At 41.5% G+C, this 19,874-nt stretch overlaps 1 protein-coding gene across 1 annotated transcript in view; it reads right to left on the bottom strand.

Annotated features, from left to right (window-relative positions):
* The window catches only part of LOC132826950 (diphosphoinositol polyphosphate phosphohydrolase 3-beta-like), a 71,958-nt gene extending 52,334 nt beyond the window's left edge, over positions 1–19,624 (bottom strand). Inside the window, exon 1 of the mRNA XM_060843271.1 lies at positions 19,211–19,624. Within this exon, the coding sequence (XP_060699254.1) occupies positions 19,211–19,309 (99 nt within the window). The 5' untranslated portion in view covers positions 19,310–19,624. The remainder of the gene's footprint in view (positions 1–19,210) is intronic.
* Between the last annotated feature and the right edge of the window lie 250 nt (positions 19,625–19,874).

Below are 19,874 nucleotides of genomic sequence, written 5' to 3'. Positions count from 1 at the left end.
TTTAGATCAAAAAAAAAATGATAGCTTACATGGTAATTCTAACCATGATGGATAACAAGGATAATCTGAAGTGTACAGTGAAATTTTGACTAGCAGTCTAGATCAGTAGAAGCATAGGTTATTCAGTGTTGCTTTGCATGTTGCCTTACATTAATGAACCAAAAAAAAAGGCATTCAAATTACATCATAAAAAAAAATGACTATTATGCTCAGTAAAAAAAAACTGAAGCCATGTTATGCAGTTTTTTAAAAAACGTGTATAGTACAGAACAAAAAAATAAAAAGTGTGTTGCAGCAAGTGAATCATCCATGGCTCCTGATCAAATGTCCTATTGAGGATGTTCAACAGTTAAACTAACAACTTGAACTGAAACAAAAAAAAAGCAGTGTTTCTTAAACAAGGGGGGAAAGCGAAACCATCTACTTGACTGGAAAACTGTAATTAGTTTTTAATAAGTTACCCACGTTCCAATACTTTCAAATCAGTTCAGATTGCATAACATGGCAAGTTATCTTTGAAATAGCACACCAGTTGCCCCAAAAAGGAAAATAACTCATCCAGGTCTGCTCAAGCATGGGGAAAAAAGACAGTTGCCTCCTTTAAAAAAGTTCAACCCACTTTTTAATCAGTTTGGAAATTTGGTATGGCTACTGCCAGCAGGGTTGTAACAAAGACAAACAAACATTCTTAAAATGTAAATCACATACCAATGAACTCTCAAACACTTGCAACCCCAATCATTTCGGCATTCTAACTTTTGAGCCTAAGTTTAGGCCACAGTGCTGGCATTGCAAGACTTAAAAGGAGGCATCTGAATAGGAACAAGTTACAGGGATATGGGCCAAACGCTGGCACTTGGCATTAAATTAATTGAGGATATCTGGTTGGTACAGGCGAGTTGGACTGAAAAAGGTATGTTTCCATGTTGAACAGCTCTAAATGACTGACTGCTTCCAAAGGCATTTTCCTGACAGCCCACATTGGTGTAACTGGTTTTCTTAGGTTTCCATTTCCATATAAATGACTGACTAATGTGTCAACGCAACCTCAAAATTAGGTTAAAAAAATTGCCATTAGCAACCACAAAGACTATTGCAGGTATGTGGACCTGACTGCACAAGGTGTTTTCCACACAAGTTTACATTTCCTACTTCATTTAATGTTAGATGTTTAACGTGTGTAACATTTCCCGCCATAACGTAAGAGCCTGGAGGCTCTAGAACCTTAGGGGCTGCATGACAATGTTGGTTGGAAACAAACTTGTATTGAAACACCTCTGCCTGGAACATAGGGCAGAGAGAAACATTCATTTGTATCAGATTTTCTGGATTTAAAATAAAAATTAATGTTAGCTCTTTGGACTGCATGAACTGCAGGTTTACAGCACAGCAGGAAAAAGGGCCCTTTGACCCATTAAGTCCATGCCAGTCAAAAACAAAACTATTCTATGCCCAATTTCCAACACTTGGTCAATGTCTTCATATGCCTTGTCAAATCACACCTAAATGCTACTTAAAACAGAGGGTCAGGGTACCACCACCCCAGCCCACCCCCGATTTGAAAAAAGAAGGACCCTTCTCTTCTCAACCTTCTTCTACACCTAATCCCCTTTAAGAAAGTTGCTAAAAAAAACTGCCTGAAATTTTATGCATATTTTGACTATGCAAGCTATAATTGAGCCACAAAAAAGTGCTGTAATGAGACATTACTTAAATTGAGTAAAATTCAGAAATTTTGCAAAATGTATTGCCTACCCCCAATAAACGCTGCCATTTAAAATCATCAAATGTTCAAACTGAACCCCAAGTCATAAACCTAAGTTGATGACAGTTACAAAGTCAAGAATAAAAAACAAAAGCATCCAAATAATATTAAAGTTGGGAAAGTTCAGGGAAAGGCCAGTATTCGGTTTAGAATTGCCAAGTGAGATCTGATATGCAAATCTGGTCATTAAACTACCAGCCTCAAAAAAAAGACATAATTACACCACATTTTGCACCACTATGTAAAATAGTACAACTAATCTTCAAACCCATGCATACTACAGTTATATAGACAGCAAATTACAGTCACAGGGTATCAGCATTGTGCAATCTTTCCAAATCAGCAACTAGAAATACAATATGATACCACTGATGTTTAAAACAGACAGATGAAAAGCAGGCCTCTTAGCAGTGTTGCGCAGTGGAAGGCTTAATCTGGACCATGTCCAAAGGAGTTTTGCATCAATACTGTCAAGTTCAAACCAGCAACAACTGCATTATACTGCTAACTTCATCTGGTACAAAGTCATCCCAGCTAAATATAGGATAACAAAGAATATTACTTCAAATTTTTTTTGGAATATCACCTAGATTAACCCTTGGATACTCTACCTCATTTGCCATATAAAACAACGTATTTTAGAATAATGCAAATAGAATTGGGAAGTTGCTCTTCTGGTATCTCAGTGCTCAGTCAAGACATAACTTCTATTTATGGTACGTAGTTTCTATGGACTTTGAATAGATTCAGTTTTAAACAGAATTCTAAAAGCTGGAATAAAATCAGTTCTATTCCATTTTATTAATTTATTTTTTTTTACACCCTGGACCCCAAATCCAAATTTATAAAAAAACCATGTGCAACGCGATGAATGTTTGAATTATCCATGATCTGAAATAAATTTTAAGTGAATCTCAGATTGATATAGGTCAAGTGAAATAATTACTAGAACCTCAAAATATGTTGGTCTGTCTTCAAAAAGATTAAAGTAATACCCTCCACAAAACTTGATTTCAAAACAATCCTAAAAATGTGTTTCACAAGCAATCTGGATATTTACAGAAGAGTTTATTTTGACTTAGTAATGTGAAAATACATTCCATCAATATTCAAACCAAATAATTTATATTTCCACTAGACATCCCTTCAAGATATGTTTTAAATTTAAAGTTTGAAAATGCTGCAGCTGCAATGCTTTTGCTATTCCATGACCTAACATGTCATAAGGTGTTATGAACCCAGTGGATATAATTTTGGGACAGGTCATATCCCCAAGTGAAACCAGGCTGGGCAGGTCATAAGTTTATTTTTTGCAATTTGGTTCCAGTGATGATCAGTCACTGAACATATTCACACAGTGCTTTTTTTTAAAAACTGAAAAAAATGCAATTTCACAAAAGTAAATGCAGCTTTATATATTTCAGAATAGGATCATCCTAAACAACTAGAAGAAAATTTCAACTCTTTTCCCAGCAATATCCTTTTCAAAACATCAGGTAAGTAGATTTTGAACTTGACTGACACTGCACATTTAGATATGATTAGCACTCATTCTCCCAAGAGACACAAATACAAACTAACACACCTCTCTCATTTTCTTCCTAAACAGCTGAAATAGTTCAAGACTCACTTTCTGCAGACGTGGCCAGGCAGGTTAACTCTGTCAGCCATCAGGCTTCTATAGACAAACTTGTTGTTGTGACAGCTTTTCTAAACCTAACCAGTCACTGGCCTCTAACCATGGGTTTCTGGATATCTGTAAGCAGGATTTCCTAAATATTCAGCAACTAATTCCCTCAGCAACGCAGATTAAGTCTATTGGCCATGTTAAATAACCCATAGTGTTATGTGCATTGGTTGGGGTAAATATAGGGAAACAGATCTGGATGAGTTATGCTTGAGGGGGGTCTGTGTGGAGTTGTTGGGCCAAATGGCCAGATTCCCTACAGGGTAGAAACAAAGTTAAAAAGCACAGTTCTACATCAACTACAACCAGAAAACTAGCAGTACAGTGATTTTCTCTAAAAGGGGTCAAAAACACAGATTCAAACAGTTGCCTTCTGAAATTGTCAAGGTTTTCTTTCAAATGGAGACAGTTGCATCACCAGGTCAGGTTACATAAACATAGCTAACATTGAGTATAGACACAGACTTATTGGCTGGAATGGATCCTTTGTCCAAATTATGATAATACTACCGTGAAATTATCTCAAGCGACCCCAACACATCTCATAACTACTTCTCAGCTTTTTCTTCGTCCATCACTTCATAGTACAATACCATAGGATCTTTTGAAGCAGAGCACCTATTGCTCCTCAGCACCAAATTAACATCTCCAGAAGTCTCTCAACTATAAACCAGAAAAAGATTAAAAGCTAAGCTATCCTTTCACTACCCACCCTATTGGCATCCAGAGCAAAGTACCTCACACCCAATGCTTCCAGACATCTAAGCACTCTGAAGCACAGGACTCAACTCTCCGTAGAACTCTTGCTCTCATCTATTGAGGCACTTCTCCACTTCTATTAAAACCAACTACCAAATCAAGTGTTGTTAAAGAAACACTATATCAGGTGTTTCCCAGGTTGATGTGGGCTGAGTTAACATGGCAATTCAGCACACTGGTAAAGGAATGCATTTTTAAAAATAATTAAAACCACAAAAAACTCCAGCACATTATAGAGAAAGTAATGCTGGTCTCAATCCTGATAAGTTAACTATATGCTGAATAGGAGAACAAATTCGTAATGTGAGGTTCATTTTGTGTATTCTTGATTTGACTTCAATCTTGTCATTTTCGTCATCTCCATATAATCACTGCCTTCATTTTAAGGCCCTGATATCACACAGGGCTTTACCACATCAGTCCATCTTCTAATTAACTTTTTAAGCAAAGAGTGGCTGGTTTGCAGGTTTACCACAAGTCTTGCTTACTGTTAGTTCATTACTCATTTTAAGGCCAATTGTAAAATAGAAGACAAAAACTTGGGTTTAAGAATTTTTCACTGCAGTAACAATTATGGCCACATTATCAAGACATTCTTTCAGTGAACTGCTCAGATATAATCAACTGCTCTAAGGTTGCCTGAAGGGACTATGAACGTACATTCAACATATCAAATGGCTTCTCCACTTGTCCTTCTCTGTTTCAATTGGCGTACTGTATTTTGAAGATCTCCACTGATGACTCCTTCCAAATTCCTTTGCTCCTCGTGATTCCAGTGGAGGTCTTAAAGTGTTATCCCCCGATTTCTGAACAATAAGATTTCTTAACTTGAACAAGACAATGTAGAACCTAGATTCACAAGCCTTCCATTATACTATTCAAGAATAATATTAGCCCACAAATGCTCTATTTACCAGGAGAAAAGTGCTGAAGCAGCTCAGGTCTGTTCTATGCAAAGAGAAAAACAGAAGTTAGGTGTCAAGTTCAAACACAGGTCACACTGTATTCTCAACTTTAACTCCTGTTTCTCGTTTCATAGATACTACCAGACCAGTGTTTTTCCAGCATTTTGCCTTTAGATCTCCACCATCCACAGTATTTTGCTTTTACTTTATTCTGTTATTACTCCATTGACCCATTTCCCCTCTGAAGTAACATACGCCTCCCAAGTGGAGAGATTTTTTAAAAAATTCAAAGTAAAACAAAATTGCTTTCACTAATGTGTTACTTCCAAAAACCAGAAAGTAGTCATTGGACAGCAATAGACCTCGCCAATGGATTTAGATGACTGAACTTAAGACAAGTGTCCTTTTGCAAATCTAGTTTATTTCAAATGTAATCAAAGTTTGAAGTTAGCACTATTTGACATCTACACATCTGCTCAACTTTCAGTTAAAAGTTCATATCAGCAGTCTTGGGAAAATGACAACTTCTCCCTTTTTATTCTCCTGTACTGCTCACCATGACAAAGTTGTAAATCCACCTCCATGAAGTCAGTCATTGCAACTCTTAATTAGCAGGCAGAGGGGTTTACTTCAATGGATCAGCAGCATCTCACACACCATAGTAAAGCCATCAACTCTTCTCAGCCCTATTCTCTCCAAGGGAAAACAAAAGTCGTAACGTCTTCAAATCTACCCTAGAGCTCCGAATCCCTGAAGCCAGCTTGTAAACCGCTTTTGCGCACTCGCATTGTGCTCACATTCTTCCTACTGTGGTAGATAGAACCATACACATTCCAGCTGAAGTCAAACGTGCACCTTATACAGGTTCACCATCTTGCTTTTGTATTCTCTGCCCTGTCTGATAAAACGGACACTGCTATACACTTATTACTTCCTACACCAGGATTTACCACTTTCAGTGATCCATGCACATGTCTCTGCTCCTGCACTCCTTAGATTTGCATCCCTTATACTATGTTGTCTTTCAATGTTCTTCCTGCCAAAATGCATAACTTCACACTTCTCTACATTGAACTTCATCTGCTACACATCTGCCCACTTGTTTAAATTTCCTTCTAGAGTTTCATGCTGCCCACCTCAGTGTACAACTCATCCAAGTTTTGCCATCCGCAAACTTTGCAAATTATTCTTTGCACACTAAAGACCGGGATCAATACACATTAGGAAAAGCAAGTGTCCCAATACCAACTCCTAGGGAACTAGGGTGTAGGTTTGCTCGCTGAGCTGTAGGTTTGATATCCAGACGTTTCATTACCTGGCTAGGTAACATCATCAGTGGCGACCTCCAAGTGAAGCGAAGATGTTGTCTCCTGCTTTCTATTTATATGTTTGTCTTGGATGGGGTTCGTGGTGATGTCATTTCCAGTTCGTTTTCTGAGGGGTTGATAGATCTAGATACCATCTATGTGTTTGTTTATGGCATTGTGGTTGGAGTGCCAGGCCTCTAGGAATTCTCTGGCATGTCTTTGCTTAGCCTGTCCCAGAATAGAGGTGTTGTCCCAGTCGTAACAGTGGGTTTTTTCATCCATGTGTAGGGCTACGAGGGAGAGAGGGTAGTGTCTTTTTGTGGCTAGCTGGTGTTCATGTATCCTGGTAGCTAACTTTCTTCCTGTTTGTCCTACGTAGTGTTTGTGACAGTCCTTGCACGGAATTTTGTAGACGACGTTGGTTTTGCCCATGGGTTGTACTGGGTCTTAAGTTTGTTAGTTAGGGCAAACATATAAATAGAAAGCAGGAGACAACAGCTTCGCTTCACTTGGAGGTCACCACTGATGTTACCTGGCCAGGTAATGAAACATCTGGATATCAAACCAGCTCAGTGAGCAAACCTACACCCTAAACCTCAACCTGAGCTATAAACCTTGCAAAATCCTAGGGACCTGCTGCACCAACCTTCCTCCAGTCCAAAAAAAAGGTACCCACATGGACCATCTCAGTTTTCTATCACTTGACCAATTTTTACCTCCTTGCTGCTTCTGGCCATTTTATGGCATGACCTACAACTTTCTTCACATTTGTCCTGGATGGAGTTCCTGGGGTTTGTGATGTCCTTCCAGTTCATTTTCTGAGGGGTTGATAGATGGTATCTAGATCTGTGTTTGTTTATGGCGTTGTGGTTGGAGTGCTTTTGTATTGCATTGTAGAAGCTCTCAAAAGTCCCATTCGTTGGCAGTTGCTCAAAGACAATAACAACTCTCTTCCGCTCAGGCAAATCCATAGGCAACTGTACAGACTGCTGCTACTGCAGTCTGTTACACATGGGGCAGGTGAAAGCTGCAGGAAGGTGAGTGGGGCATGATGTAGCAGCACACTCGTTTCCCCTGGCTTTTCCCCCACCCAGTAGCAAATAAATAGAGGTGCTCAACACCGTCCCAGATGCCTCTCCTCCACTTGAAGGTCTTGGACCAGTGATTCCCAGGGGTCTGTGGGAATGGCACACCTCACTAGTGAGGCCTTGAGGGTACCATTGAAGCACTTCCTCTGTTCACCTGGGGCTAAGCTACCATTGCAAATCTGAGTAAAGCATCTGTTTGAGATGTCTCACACCAGTCACGTGGAGGGCATGCCCAGCCCATTGTAGCTGCGCTGAATGAACAGTGCTGTGAATGTCAGCCTGGTCGAGGATGCCGATGTTGGTGCATCTTTCGTCCCAGCAGATTTGCAGGATTATGTGCAGGCAACATTGGTGGTACAGCTCCAGCACCTTAATGTGTGTATACAGATAGTCCACGTTTCCAGAGGCATATAGGAGGCCAGGAACCACTACAGCTCTGGAAACCATGAGATTGGTGCCAGGTTTGATGTTATGGTCCTCAAACATGTTTTTCCTCAGACAGCTGGATGGTTGCACCAGCAGAGAGGCTGTGCTGGATCCCTTAAATCAATAGGTGCTTCAGCCAACAGGAAGCTTGAGATATTGGAAGTAGTCAACATTGTCCCATGGATGTGGAGGATCAGGGGTTTGCTCCACAACACCATGCCAGATTGGAGGAGGACCTTAGTCTTGCAGATGTTCAGGGAAGAGGCCATTCTCTCATCTGCCTCCATTAAAAGTGCTCACAATGGTCTGGAGTATATCCCGAGATTGCACATATGCAAGTCCCGTGTTGGATGTCAGATACACAGCAGGGAATATCTGCTTTTCATACCATAATAGTTTGTGAAATGATTAAATGCTAAATAGGAATCAGGACTACGAAATTATTCATGCTCACTGGAAATTGAATTGGACTTCCTTAATTACCTTAAGTATGACCAGCAGACAAACTCTTGCCACTAATCTGGCCTGGCTACAAAAGTAAAATCTAGACAGCAATGTGAACTGAAATGTAATAGCGTTGCAATGACTAATAAAGCATTGGATTAGTACATCCAAACAGAATGCGGAGTATTTAAATTTTAACTGGCTAAAATCAATACTATAAAATTGAGTCATTAAAATCGAACAACATGGCCTATAATTCAGCATTACTTATTAGTGTTATCAATCTGGATTTAAAGCCTATTGCAGATTTTAGACAAATGTTAGTTTTATTCCCGAGAGAGATACCTGTAGCAACAAATACTTGCAGATTCTAAGTCATATGAACAAAATGAGCTGTTAAAATGGTAGTGTGCTTTCTTGTTTCATATATGGGATGGTGCCACAGCAATCTCAAACAGGATTGTCAATCACCAGGCAAAAATGTTAAGTAAACAGTTCATCTGAAGCATAAAATCATTGAATGATTGCAGCACAAAACAAAACAGCTAGACAGGATTAAATCCTATCCAGTGCCACTTTCCTTGGAGATCTGCATATTCCTTTTTCAACTCTCTCCAATAGCTCTATTCAATCTGCATTCACCACGCAAGCAGAGCATTCCAGATCTCAACCACTTGATGCATGAACAAGTTTTGAATGGTGCTGTTGCTTATTTTGCTAATTACCATAAATCTACAACCTCCGCTTCTCAATCCATCCAATGGGAAGGGTTAGCAAACCTGTGACAATTCTAAAAACATCCATCATCAAGTCTCTTCTCAACTTTTCCTTCTTCAGGAAAAGAGCTTCAACTGTCCAACTTCCCAATCTCTAAACTCCCAGGAGCATTGTTAAACCATTTTTGTACTCTAAACATTTGAACATTCTTCCTAAGGAAAATAAAAGTGCCCTGAACTGGATGCAATATTCCAGGTGAGGTATGATCCCATGTTTTATACAATATGGGCTAATTTGATTGACTTGATTTAGTGTCACATGAAAGTTATTGTTTTGTGCGCTAATCAAATAAGTCACAAGTACATCAGGGATTAGAACACAATGCAAAGTAATATTATAGCTATAGAGAAAGAATAACGAATATAGGAGATATCTGTTCCCAGAGCTGGAGGATTTGAGTTTTAAGGGAGAGGCTATGATTGTGTGTTAAAAACTGGAGCATAGGAGGTTGAGAGGTGACCTGAAAGTGGTTTACAAAAATCATGAGTGATATAGATAAGTGAATGGCAGGTTTAAGGTTTGGGGTGGGCAATATGATGGGGAATATTAGAGGCCAGGAGAAAGACTTAAAAAGGAATGAGGGGCAACTTTTTCCCAGTGTGGTTCTTGTGTGGAATGAACTTCCAGAGGAAGTGGTGGATATGGGTACGGTTACAACATTTAAAAGGATATTTAAACACATGAATATGAACTGTTTGGTGGAATATGGGCCAAGCACAGACAGGTGGGACTAGACTAGGTTGGGAAACTTGGTCAGCATGGACATGCTAGACCAAAGGATCTGTATGACTATAACTTACAGCAGGGAAGCAGCTATTCTGACAATTGGGCCACAAATCAGCCATTATCTCATTCAATGGCAGAACATGCTCAAGAGGAGAATGGTCTATTTAGTTTCTTTGCTTTAGGAATGTAAGTGCTGCACCATGCATATTTAAAAGGAGATAGTTAGCCCCAAAAAACCTTAGCAAAAGGTTTATGTACTGTCTTGCATAAAGGCAGGCATGCAAAAGAAAACTACATATTTGTTCAAGGACATAACATACACAGATGGTTCAACGAACAGCAACAGCTACTTAGATGGAAAGCATCATGCTAATAGGCCAGATTTTGCTGTTTGCTTCATTTGTCTTTGCCTGATAAAGTTTCCAAACTTTTGTACAAATTGCTGATTTTACATGAAGCATCAAAACGTTGAAGCACCCAATTCAACATATCTAGGACCCAGCCAAGCCTTAAATAAAAAGAGATCAAAAGATTTTGAAGTGATTAATTCATGACTGAAGATGGAAATAAACATCTTAAAATAGAGTGCATTTAGTATTTAAGCAACTACAGGAAGTTTAAAAATGAGACAAAAAAACATACCAAGAGAAAGACAAGTGGTTTAACTTACAGAGTTAGAGATGTACAGCACAGAATCAGACCCTTCCATCCAACTCACCCACACCGACCAGATATCCTAACCTATTCTAGTCCCATTTGCCAGCACTTGACTCATCCCTCCAAACCCTTACCATTCATATACCCATCCAGATGCGTTTTAAGTGGTGTAGTTGTACCAGCCTCCATCACCTCATTCCACACACTGCCTGAGAGAATTGCACCTTTAGGTTCCTTTTCTATCTATCCCCTCTCACCCCAAACCCTCTAGTTCTACACTCCCACATCCCAGGGAAAACCCTATCCACATGTTAAGTTCTTTTCCTAAAAGTTTCACAGGATACAATTCACACACATCAACTTCAACAAAAAGTTTATTAAAGCTTGTACAAGCTAGGTGCCCCCGTTGACCCTCCTCGCAGGCATGTGAAGTGATCTCCTTTATACAGGTCAGTTGGTCATACTTACAGATACTCTGGCCACTCCCCCATAGTCACATGCCACTCAAACAACTCATTACACCCTCAGTCACATGTTACCCCAGGTACAATAGTAGCAGGAGATCCTCAGATAATGTAAATGTAATGCCCTAATCCTGGGGAATCATTATGCAGATGATTTCCTGACTCAGATTCCCCAAGACAATGCAGGTGCAACATACTTAACTTCAGGGAATGGCTTAGGAAAACATTTGAATGGAAGAGATTGAATGGTAAAAACAATAACTGCAGATGTTGGAAACCAGATTCTGGATCAGTGGTGCTGGAAGAGCACAGCAGTTCAGGCAGCATCCAACTGAACTGCTGTGCTCTTCCAGCACCACTGATCTAGAGATTGAATGGTAGTTTAACTTGATAATAGGATAATAACAAATGACTGTCTAATCGGAGTGTGGGTGATTCACGTCATCCCAACCCACTTCCAGAATGTGGAGTGCAGTTTAATTCTAATATTAGATCAACATTCAGACAGATATTGCAACTTAAACTCTTGACATTATGCATACCCTAGCAATTTGAGAAGATTTGTAGCTCAGATTGAGGTTCTGGATGTAGTTTGCTCACTGAGCTGGAAAGTTCATTTCCAGATGTTTCATCACCCTACTAATTAACATCTTCAGTGAGCCTCCAGGCAAAGCAATTAATAGTGCTTCTTCCAGAGGCTCACTGAAGATGTTACCTAGTAGGGTGATGAAACATCTGGAAAGAAATCTTCCAGCTCAGCGAGCAAACTTACATCCATTACACATGCCCCCCATGAATTTATTAGTGTCCACAAGGTCATCCATCAGCCTCTGACGTTCCAGGGAAACCAGCCCCAGCCTCTGCCTATAGCTCAAATCCTCCAACCTAAGCAACATCCTTGTAACTTTTCCCCCCCCACCGAATCCTTTTCGGGTATAACATCCTTCCAATAGGAAGGAGACCAAAACTACACATTCAGTTATAAGCAAAAGAATTAGGTTCTACATTTGTTAGAACAGGAACTTTTCAGTGAGAGTGTCTGACAGGAAGATCTAAATGGGTAAACTCCACATCCATTGCAAGTTTAGCTTATTTTCACTGTACAAGCACAGGAGCTTAACATTGTTCAGAAGATTTGAATGGGGAACCAAGCGGCGCAAGATGTAGCTTAGGGATAGACAAATAAAACTGCGCTTTGAATTTAAAACTTGACTGAAGCTGCTGTTTGATTTGCTCTGAAAAATAGAGAATGACAGGACTTCTCATTTAAGAGCAAATTCTGGCTAATTGTCTCTGGTGAACAGAGGGTAGAATGAAAGCTGAAAGAGAACAACTGCATTGCAGAAGCAGCAATACAGAGTATTTCACAACCCACTTGAAATTCCTTTCTCTAATCAGGGAATATTATGCTATTCTCATCCTTCCTTCCCCCCACCATGATCACCAGCAGACTCAGATTGCTAAGCAACAACTATTCACCAACATTGATCTGGTCAACATTGTACAGCTAAGCAGGAGGTATAGAAAACAAGTTTGGTTAACTATAAAACAGCCTCTTCACTTAAGCAGACCTTCGTGCCATTGACTACTCAAAATTACATCTCAGTCTTCCTTTCTCCCCATTCTTCTCATTGTCTATTTACTGGAATGCGACCCCTCCCCTTCATTAACCCAATTAATACTTTTTCACATGAACTTCCCTCAAGCAAAGAGGTTTGGCCTCAATCCATATTGTCTAATACCATCATAAATTGACTCACATCACAACATAGCTCCTGCTCAAAACAATTTCCCACAATGAAGTCTGTCACTCTTTGCTGGTTTTTACTTATTAAAACTTCTACACTTACATTTATAAAATGAAAACCGGCTGTACAAAACTTATGTAGTCAATACACCCTCTTAAAGTGCAACTCTTCTGGCTACTCAGCTGAGAAGACATTTAGCACGGAAACAGACCCTTCAGTCCAACTAGCCCATGCTTAACAATGCCAAACTAAACTAGTGACACTTGCCTGCTCTTTCCTGTTCAGGTACTTATCCAAAACATTAAAATTATACCCATATCCACTACTTCCTCAAAGTTCATTTCACACACAAACCACCCTGTGTAAAATATTTGCCCTCATGTCTTTTTTAAAAAAATCTCTGCTCATTAAAAAAAGTGTCCCCTTGTCTTGAAATGCCCCATCCTAGGGAAAAGACAGCCATTAACCATCTGTACCCCTCTATTTTTAAAATCGATACCTAGATCAGTTGTGAAGCTATTTAGTTTACCCAGAACTTTGACTCAGAACAAAGTAGATCATAAAGGTGGAAGACCAACAAGCCCTAGTCCAATTATTCACATCCTCCCCCCACCCCACCTCCTCCGACTCACTTTATCGTCCCTTTTACTTGGTTTTGAACCATGTGCAACACCAGCGGAGAACTGTCTGGTTAGGGTCGGATCGGCCAAAGCTTACAATAGAATCAAATTTAAACTCAACTACATCAACCTTAGTTTCCAGTGCACTGATTCAATGGGCACAGTGGCAGGAGCAGTCTGCCAGAACAGAAGATGAGAGATTCCAGTCTCAGCATTAACCATCCCCTTTTTCAGACTTAATGCAGGTAAAAGAGTCCCAAGAACAGCATGTTCAAGAAAAAAAGCAGCTTACAATGGGAAGCCAAATGAAAACACTACACTGTTTAAATCTATCAATGGATGATGCAGTGCTGCAAGGTAGTTACTTCAGGACCTCAGATCCTAACAGGTTAGGTACTACTTTTTGCATTGGTTGCAATCCTAGAACTTGCAAATACTTTCTTCCCACAAACCCAGTATTTCAGCAGTTTTATTCAACATGTACCTGAGGAACAAATGAAAGTTATCTTGGATCCAACTGCTTGCTGTGCTAAGTTAGTCAATTCAATCTGTGCCTTTAGTTGCAAAGTAAGGAAATGGGGTGAATGTTTTTGACCTCTAAATCATAACCAACTGAACTTGTTCGAATGTTTATTGCTGTATTGCCAGTAACCACAAGGACTATGGTCATGAGCTTAGATTTTTTCAATGTATTTCCAAATCAAGTCACAGACTGAAAAGTGTAGTTTATAAATAGAATTAGGGAAAAGGGGTTCTCAGGACTTCAAGCATTTAAATGGCAATACCAGTGTTACTTTCAAATTGAGCAGGCTTTACAAACGAATGCTAGTCTCAAACTAAAAGGCATAACCTCAGGATAAGGTGCTGCCCATGTCAGACTAATTAGATTCTTTCATTCACAGAAGGAATAATATTCTTTAAAATATTTTATCCCAGAGGACTGACTGCTCAGATAATAATTACATTCAAAACTAAGACCAATCAATTTTTGGGCATAACAAAAGTAAAGGAGTCTTGGAGTACAGTAGTAACGTGAAGTTCTCTTGAAATTCAAATCTCATTTTATTCAATGATGGCACAGAGTCAAAGATAAGTAAACATGCTGGTTTTTTAAAAAAACATCCAATTAATGCTGCTTTACTTAATTTGCTTATCCGCTAAAGGAATCTTATTTGAGCTCCAGTGGAAGTGAGGAGAAACTTACCAACGTAGCAATACTTGCCTGACCTTCCACCTCTCCCCACCCTTCGTAGGAAGAGAAGGAAAGCCTCACCTCAGGACTAATCAAAAATCCAAAATGGTTGATCAGGCTACACTTGTTTGAACACAGCAAGAGGATTTGGTGACAAAGTTAGCATTTGTTACACCTTGGATTCAATAGCAACACAACTCCCAATCAATTTGAGCTCACACATACTTAGCCCAGACAGTCCAAGGCAAACAAAAAAAAAAGCTGAAAAAGCTCAGCAGGTCTGGCGTCATCTGTGGAGAGAACTCAGTTAACATTTTGAGTGACTCTTTCTTGGAACTGACAGTCCGAGATACTAGAAGGTCAGCACCTACAAGGCACTGAAGTTGATATGAAATATTATAGATGTAGTTTAGGGGTTACTAATGGGCAGCACGGTGGCACAGTGGTTAGCACTGCTGCCTCACAGCGCCAGAGACCGGGGTACAATTCTAGCCTCAGGCTACTGACTGTGTGGAGTTTGAACATTCTCCCTGTGTCTGTGTGGGTTTCATCCGGTTTCCTCCCACAGTCCAAAAATGTGCAGGTTAGGTGAATTGGCCATGCTAACTTGCCTGTAGTGTTAGGTGAAGGGGTAAATGTAGGGGAAGGGGTCTGGTGGGTTGCTCTTCAGAGGGTCAGTGTGGACTTGTTGGGCTGAAGGGCCTGTTTCCACGCTGTAAGTAATCTAATCTATTAAAAAGTTCTTCACTCTACCACTTTCTAATCATATATATGATTAGGTTCCAAAATTATGTTACTGCTTTTATGCCAATCCTCATACCAGCTATAAACCCACTGAAAAACAACAGCTTATTCAATTATTGAAACTTCTTCACTGTCTTGTTGACTTCACTACTTCGTTTGTGTAGCTGGTGAAACCAGTAATGTTTTCCTGGGAGCATTTCTCTCTTCGTGCCCCTGACAAAATCTGAACCAATGAAATGAGTTTGGCCAGCAGAAAGCAAGAACTGCTGGAAAACAGCAGCAACTGCACCCCCCGCCCCATCTCACCACCACCACCCTCCCCACCCCACCCACCTCCATATCACGTTACATCCACCTAATCTATCAGAATATGCCATTTTAGAAAGCCAATTAGCCAGCTTCAACTTCCCAAGAGAGAAGGAATAAAAAGAAATAAATGTAACAAACATAGGTCTGTTCAAAAACAAGGAAAGTGAAATGAATTGCAAGTTAAAAGAGGAAAAGGAAGGGATTATTATTTTTCAAGCGGTTTTACTTTAATCAAGTTGTTACTGTACTAATCCATGTTTTTATAGATCCTTAATTGCTACTTCAAAATTACAGTACACAAACCAAAAAGCAATTCCTCAAGGGAAACTAGACATTTCCCAGGAAGAGTCAGTAATCTAAAGGTTGATGCTCTTTCTGATCAAAGTTCAAAAGCAAGTTCCAAAACCTTACCTAATATGTTGCTACACAGCCAGCAGTTTACAAAGCCCTAAAATCCTGTATGAATTTAGTTACCACCTGGTTAATTTAGTATCAAAGTTAACTGACAGGAAGATAGTTTCAATAAATAAATAAACCATATACTTTGAACTGCCTAGAACACCCACATATTAAAATTATATGCTGTGAGATGCTGTCATTTGCAAAACATTAATGATTCCTTCCAGCAATTCTTCATTGGAGCCAATAGTCCAACTGCTTAGGTTGCCAATAGAATAGTGAGGAAGACTCAGTAGTTATAATTGTGCAGTCTCCAACATATTAGAGAAGGCAGTCTGAAGGCAGCACAGTGGTTTGGTGGTTAGCACTGCTGCCTCACTGCAGCAGGGACCTGGTTCAATTCCAGCCTCGGGCAACTGACGCACATTCTCATGTCTGCGTGGCTTTCCTCTAGGTGGTCCTGTTTCCTCCCACATTGTAAAGATGTGCAAGTTAGGTGAATTAGTGAAGCTAAATTGGCCATAGTGTTCAGGGATGTGTAGGTTAGGTGAACTAGTCATGGGTAAATATAGGATAATAGGGTTTGGGGAAATGAGTCTGGATGGGTTACTCTTCGCAGGATTGGTGAGGACTTGTTGGGCCAAGGAATCCACGTGGAAACAGGCCCTATAGAAAAAAGATATGGCCAACAAGCTAAGAAACTGAAATAAAACTTGGAGATCCACCAGGTACAAAACTGATTGTGCCACCCATGCACGACGGGTGTTCATTCCATTCACTACAATGGTCAAGGAGTGTGTGCTGGAAAAGCACAGCTAGTGAGGTAGCATCTGAGGAGAACAGTTGATGTTTCTGGCATCAGCCCTTCATAAAGAATGAGGCTGATGCCTGAAACGCCAACTCTGCTGCTCCTTGGATGCTGCGTCACTGGCTGTGCTTTTCAAGCACCACATCCTAGACTCCGATCTCCAGCATCTGCAATCCTTGTTTTCTCTTAACTCACTATAATTGAACACCTTGATAATCAGAAATGCATCTTGGAAGAAACTACATATATCTAGTAGATTTAAAGTTGATGCATTTGCTTTAGCACTAAAATACAAACATAATCTGGCTTCCAAGTTGTCACACTGGGCGCAAGGTACTCCACTCTTCTCCACCTCAAGATAAGTGAGTTCGTGAGAAAGAAAGTATTATGTAACACCAATTCTATAGCTTGTAATGTATGGCAAACTTTGTCCATATTTCAATGATTCTAGCAGGCACCTACTGGCACTAGCAGCACAGTTGCCAGCTATAACAATCAAAGTGGATACCCAAGGAGGACTTCACTAAACAGCAACACAAATCATGCACTTAAGTTTAGATGAATTATTCAATGCCACTAACTTAGCTGTTTTACCACTGCCATTTTTCAAAACAGTTAGGGTGCAAGTTATTGGCAGTACCATGTTTTTTTTAGGTTAGATTAGATTCCCTACAGAGTGGAAACAGGCCCTTCAGTCCAACAAGTTCACACCAACCCTCCGGAGAGTAACCCATCCAGACTCATTTCCCTCTGACTAATGCACCTAACACTATGGGCAATTTAGTATGGCCGCTTCACCTGACCTGCATCTCTTTGGATTGTGCGAGGAAACCAGAGCACCTGGAAAAAACCCATACAGACAGGGAGAATATGCAAACTTCAGACAGATGCAGAGGCTGAAATCAAACCTGGGTTCTTGGTGCTGAGAGGCAACAGTGCTAACCACTGAGCCAGGAGAAAGTGAGGTCTGCAGATGCTAGAGATCAGAGCTAAAAATGTGTTGCGGGAAAGGCGCAGGTCAGGCAGCATCCAAGGAACAGGAAATTTGACGTTTCGGGCATAAGCCCTTCATCAGGAATGAGGAAAGTGTGTCCAGCAGGCTAAGATAAAACCACTGAGCCATGCCATCACATGTATAAACAAAGCTTCCCAAGAGGTTGGCATAAATATGATGTGCAAACTGCCACATTTCACCAAGATAGATTTCATCTGCTAAGAATGGGGGGCACAGGGAGGAGAGAGAGAGAAAGAGAGAGGGGGGAGAAGGAGGGAAAAGAGAACAAAATCATCTAGCTTCTGAATTCCAACTCAGTCAAGTTAAAACTTGGGTATCTGCTGAAACTGGAATGCTGGGTCTTGATTTATTGACTAGGATCACAGTCAGTACTTGCATGATCTATCATCCCCTCAGTATCTAGAGTACAGAGACATGAAGCACCAAGTCTCCTTTTGCAACACCTCCAATCACATTTCATTCATTGAATAATGGGGGCAACATGAAAACGGATTATTTTCCCATGCCCCTGCATCAGGGCTCAGGCAGCGCCAATGTTCACATGGCCCAACTTTACACCTCATGATGAGGGACTCAACCTCCTTCGACATTAAGCATGACATTCGACATTCCCACAATAAAGCGTGACTTTCGCTAATACTTTCTGACAAGCCTACATGATAAATGGCCACCGCTTAACAGCTGCAGAAACGGTACATATCGGATGCCACAAGTCAAAAGTTGAACAGTGAGAAAGGAGGCACTGAAAGCAGAACACAGTTTCGACATCGCTTTCTTTTTGGAGAACTCAGTGCTCGAGCGACAAACGTGTTTCACATGTCAATAAGAGACCATTCTCAGGATGCGTGCAAGCAACCGGACAACAGATGTCCAACAACGCTGCGAGAAAAACCTTAAAGATGCAATAATTCGTTGACATGGAGAACGTGGCAGATAAAAACAGGGCAAGGGGAGAGGGGGATTACAGAGCGTACCACTGGGATTTTGGGCTGCTCCAGACTGAAGGACAAATCCAATGTATTAACATTGCGATGAGAGAGAAAATAGATAATGAGGAGAAGCAGCAGGCCACCGGAGGAGGGGTGGGGGGTTGAGGGGTGGGGGTGGGGGTGTGGGGGGTTATTTTCGTGCCTTATATTGAGACGTTTCTTTTCTATTCTTTTTAAAGAAAGGGTAAGCGGTTGGACATGAGGCCGAAGGGGAGAGAGCTGGAAAGGAGAATCCAGAGGGAGGCGGAACCACCGAGCAGCGGCGGAAAACAGCATGGACGGACCGGCCGGTGAGACAGGGGGCAACAAGGTGGGGATTTACCCCCGTCCCCCCCCCCCAACCGGGCAACAACAAAACACCCGCCTCACACAGACACTCACCTCCTCCTCACACTCGTTCTTGAAGCAGAGACACGCCGCCCGCTTCTTGTAGCCCTCGCCATCGTACGTGCGCGTCTGGTTGTGCTTAATCTTCATCATCTGGCTCGGGCGGGTGACCGCCGCCGACAATCCTGAGGGGGAGAGGGGGAGGGGGAGGGAGGCAGGCGCCAGGCCACGGTAACCCGCACCAACCCCAGAGGTGGTTGGGGGGGGGGGGGGTGGAAGAGAGAGCCCAGCTCAGAAAATACCGCCGATTACACTCCTCAACAGAGGCAAGTACGGACACTCTCCATCCAGCTACTGCGGCCGCGCACACTCCCTCTCACGGTCCGCCTGCCTCAGTGACTCCGCCGGCTTCTCCTATTTAAATGGAGCCGCACTCAGCCCACACGCTGCCGCCATCTTGTACGCCGGCCGCCCAGACACAGTGCGCACGCGCGGCCACCGCCTCCTGGGAAATTGAGCCCCACCCCTCCACTCCCCAACTCCTCCCCCCCACACTCCCCAACCCCTCCCCTACACTCCCCAACCCCTCCCCCCCCACACTCCCCAACCCCTCCCCCCCCACACTCCCCAACCCCTCCCCCCCCACACTCCCCAACCCCTCCCCCACACACTCCCCAACCCCTCCCCCACACACTCCCCAACCCCTCCCCCCCCACAC

The sequence above is a fragment of the Hemiscyllium ocellatum genome, chromosome 23 (assembly GCF_020745735.1).
Source record: "Hemiscyllium ocellatum isolate sHemOce1 chromosome 23, sHemOce1.pat.X.cur, whole genome shotgun sequence".
Lineage (NCBI taxonomy): Eukaryota > Metazoa > Chordata > Chondrichthyes > Orectolobiformes > Hemiscylliidae > Hemiscyllium > Hemiscyllium ocellatum.
This window is presented reverse-complemented; position numbering and strand designations above follow the sequence as displayed.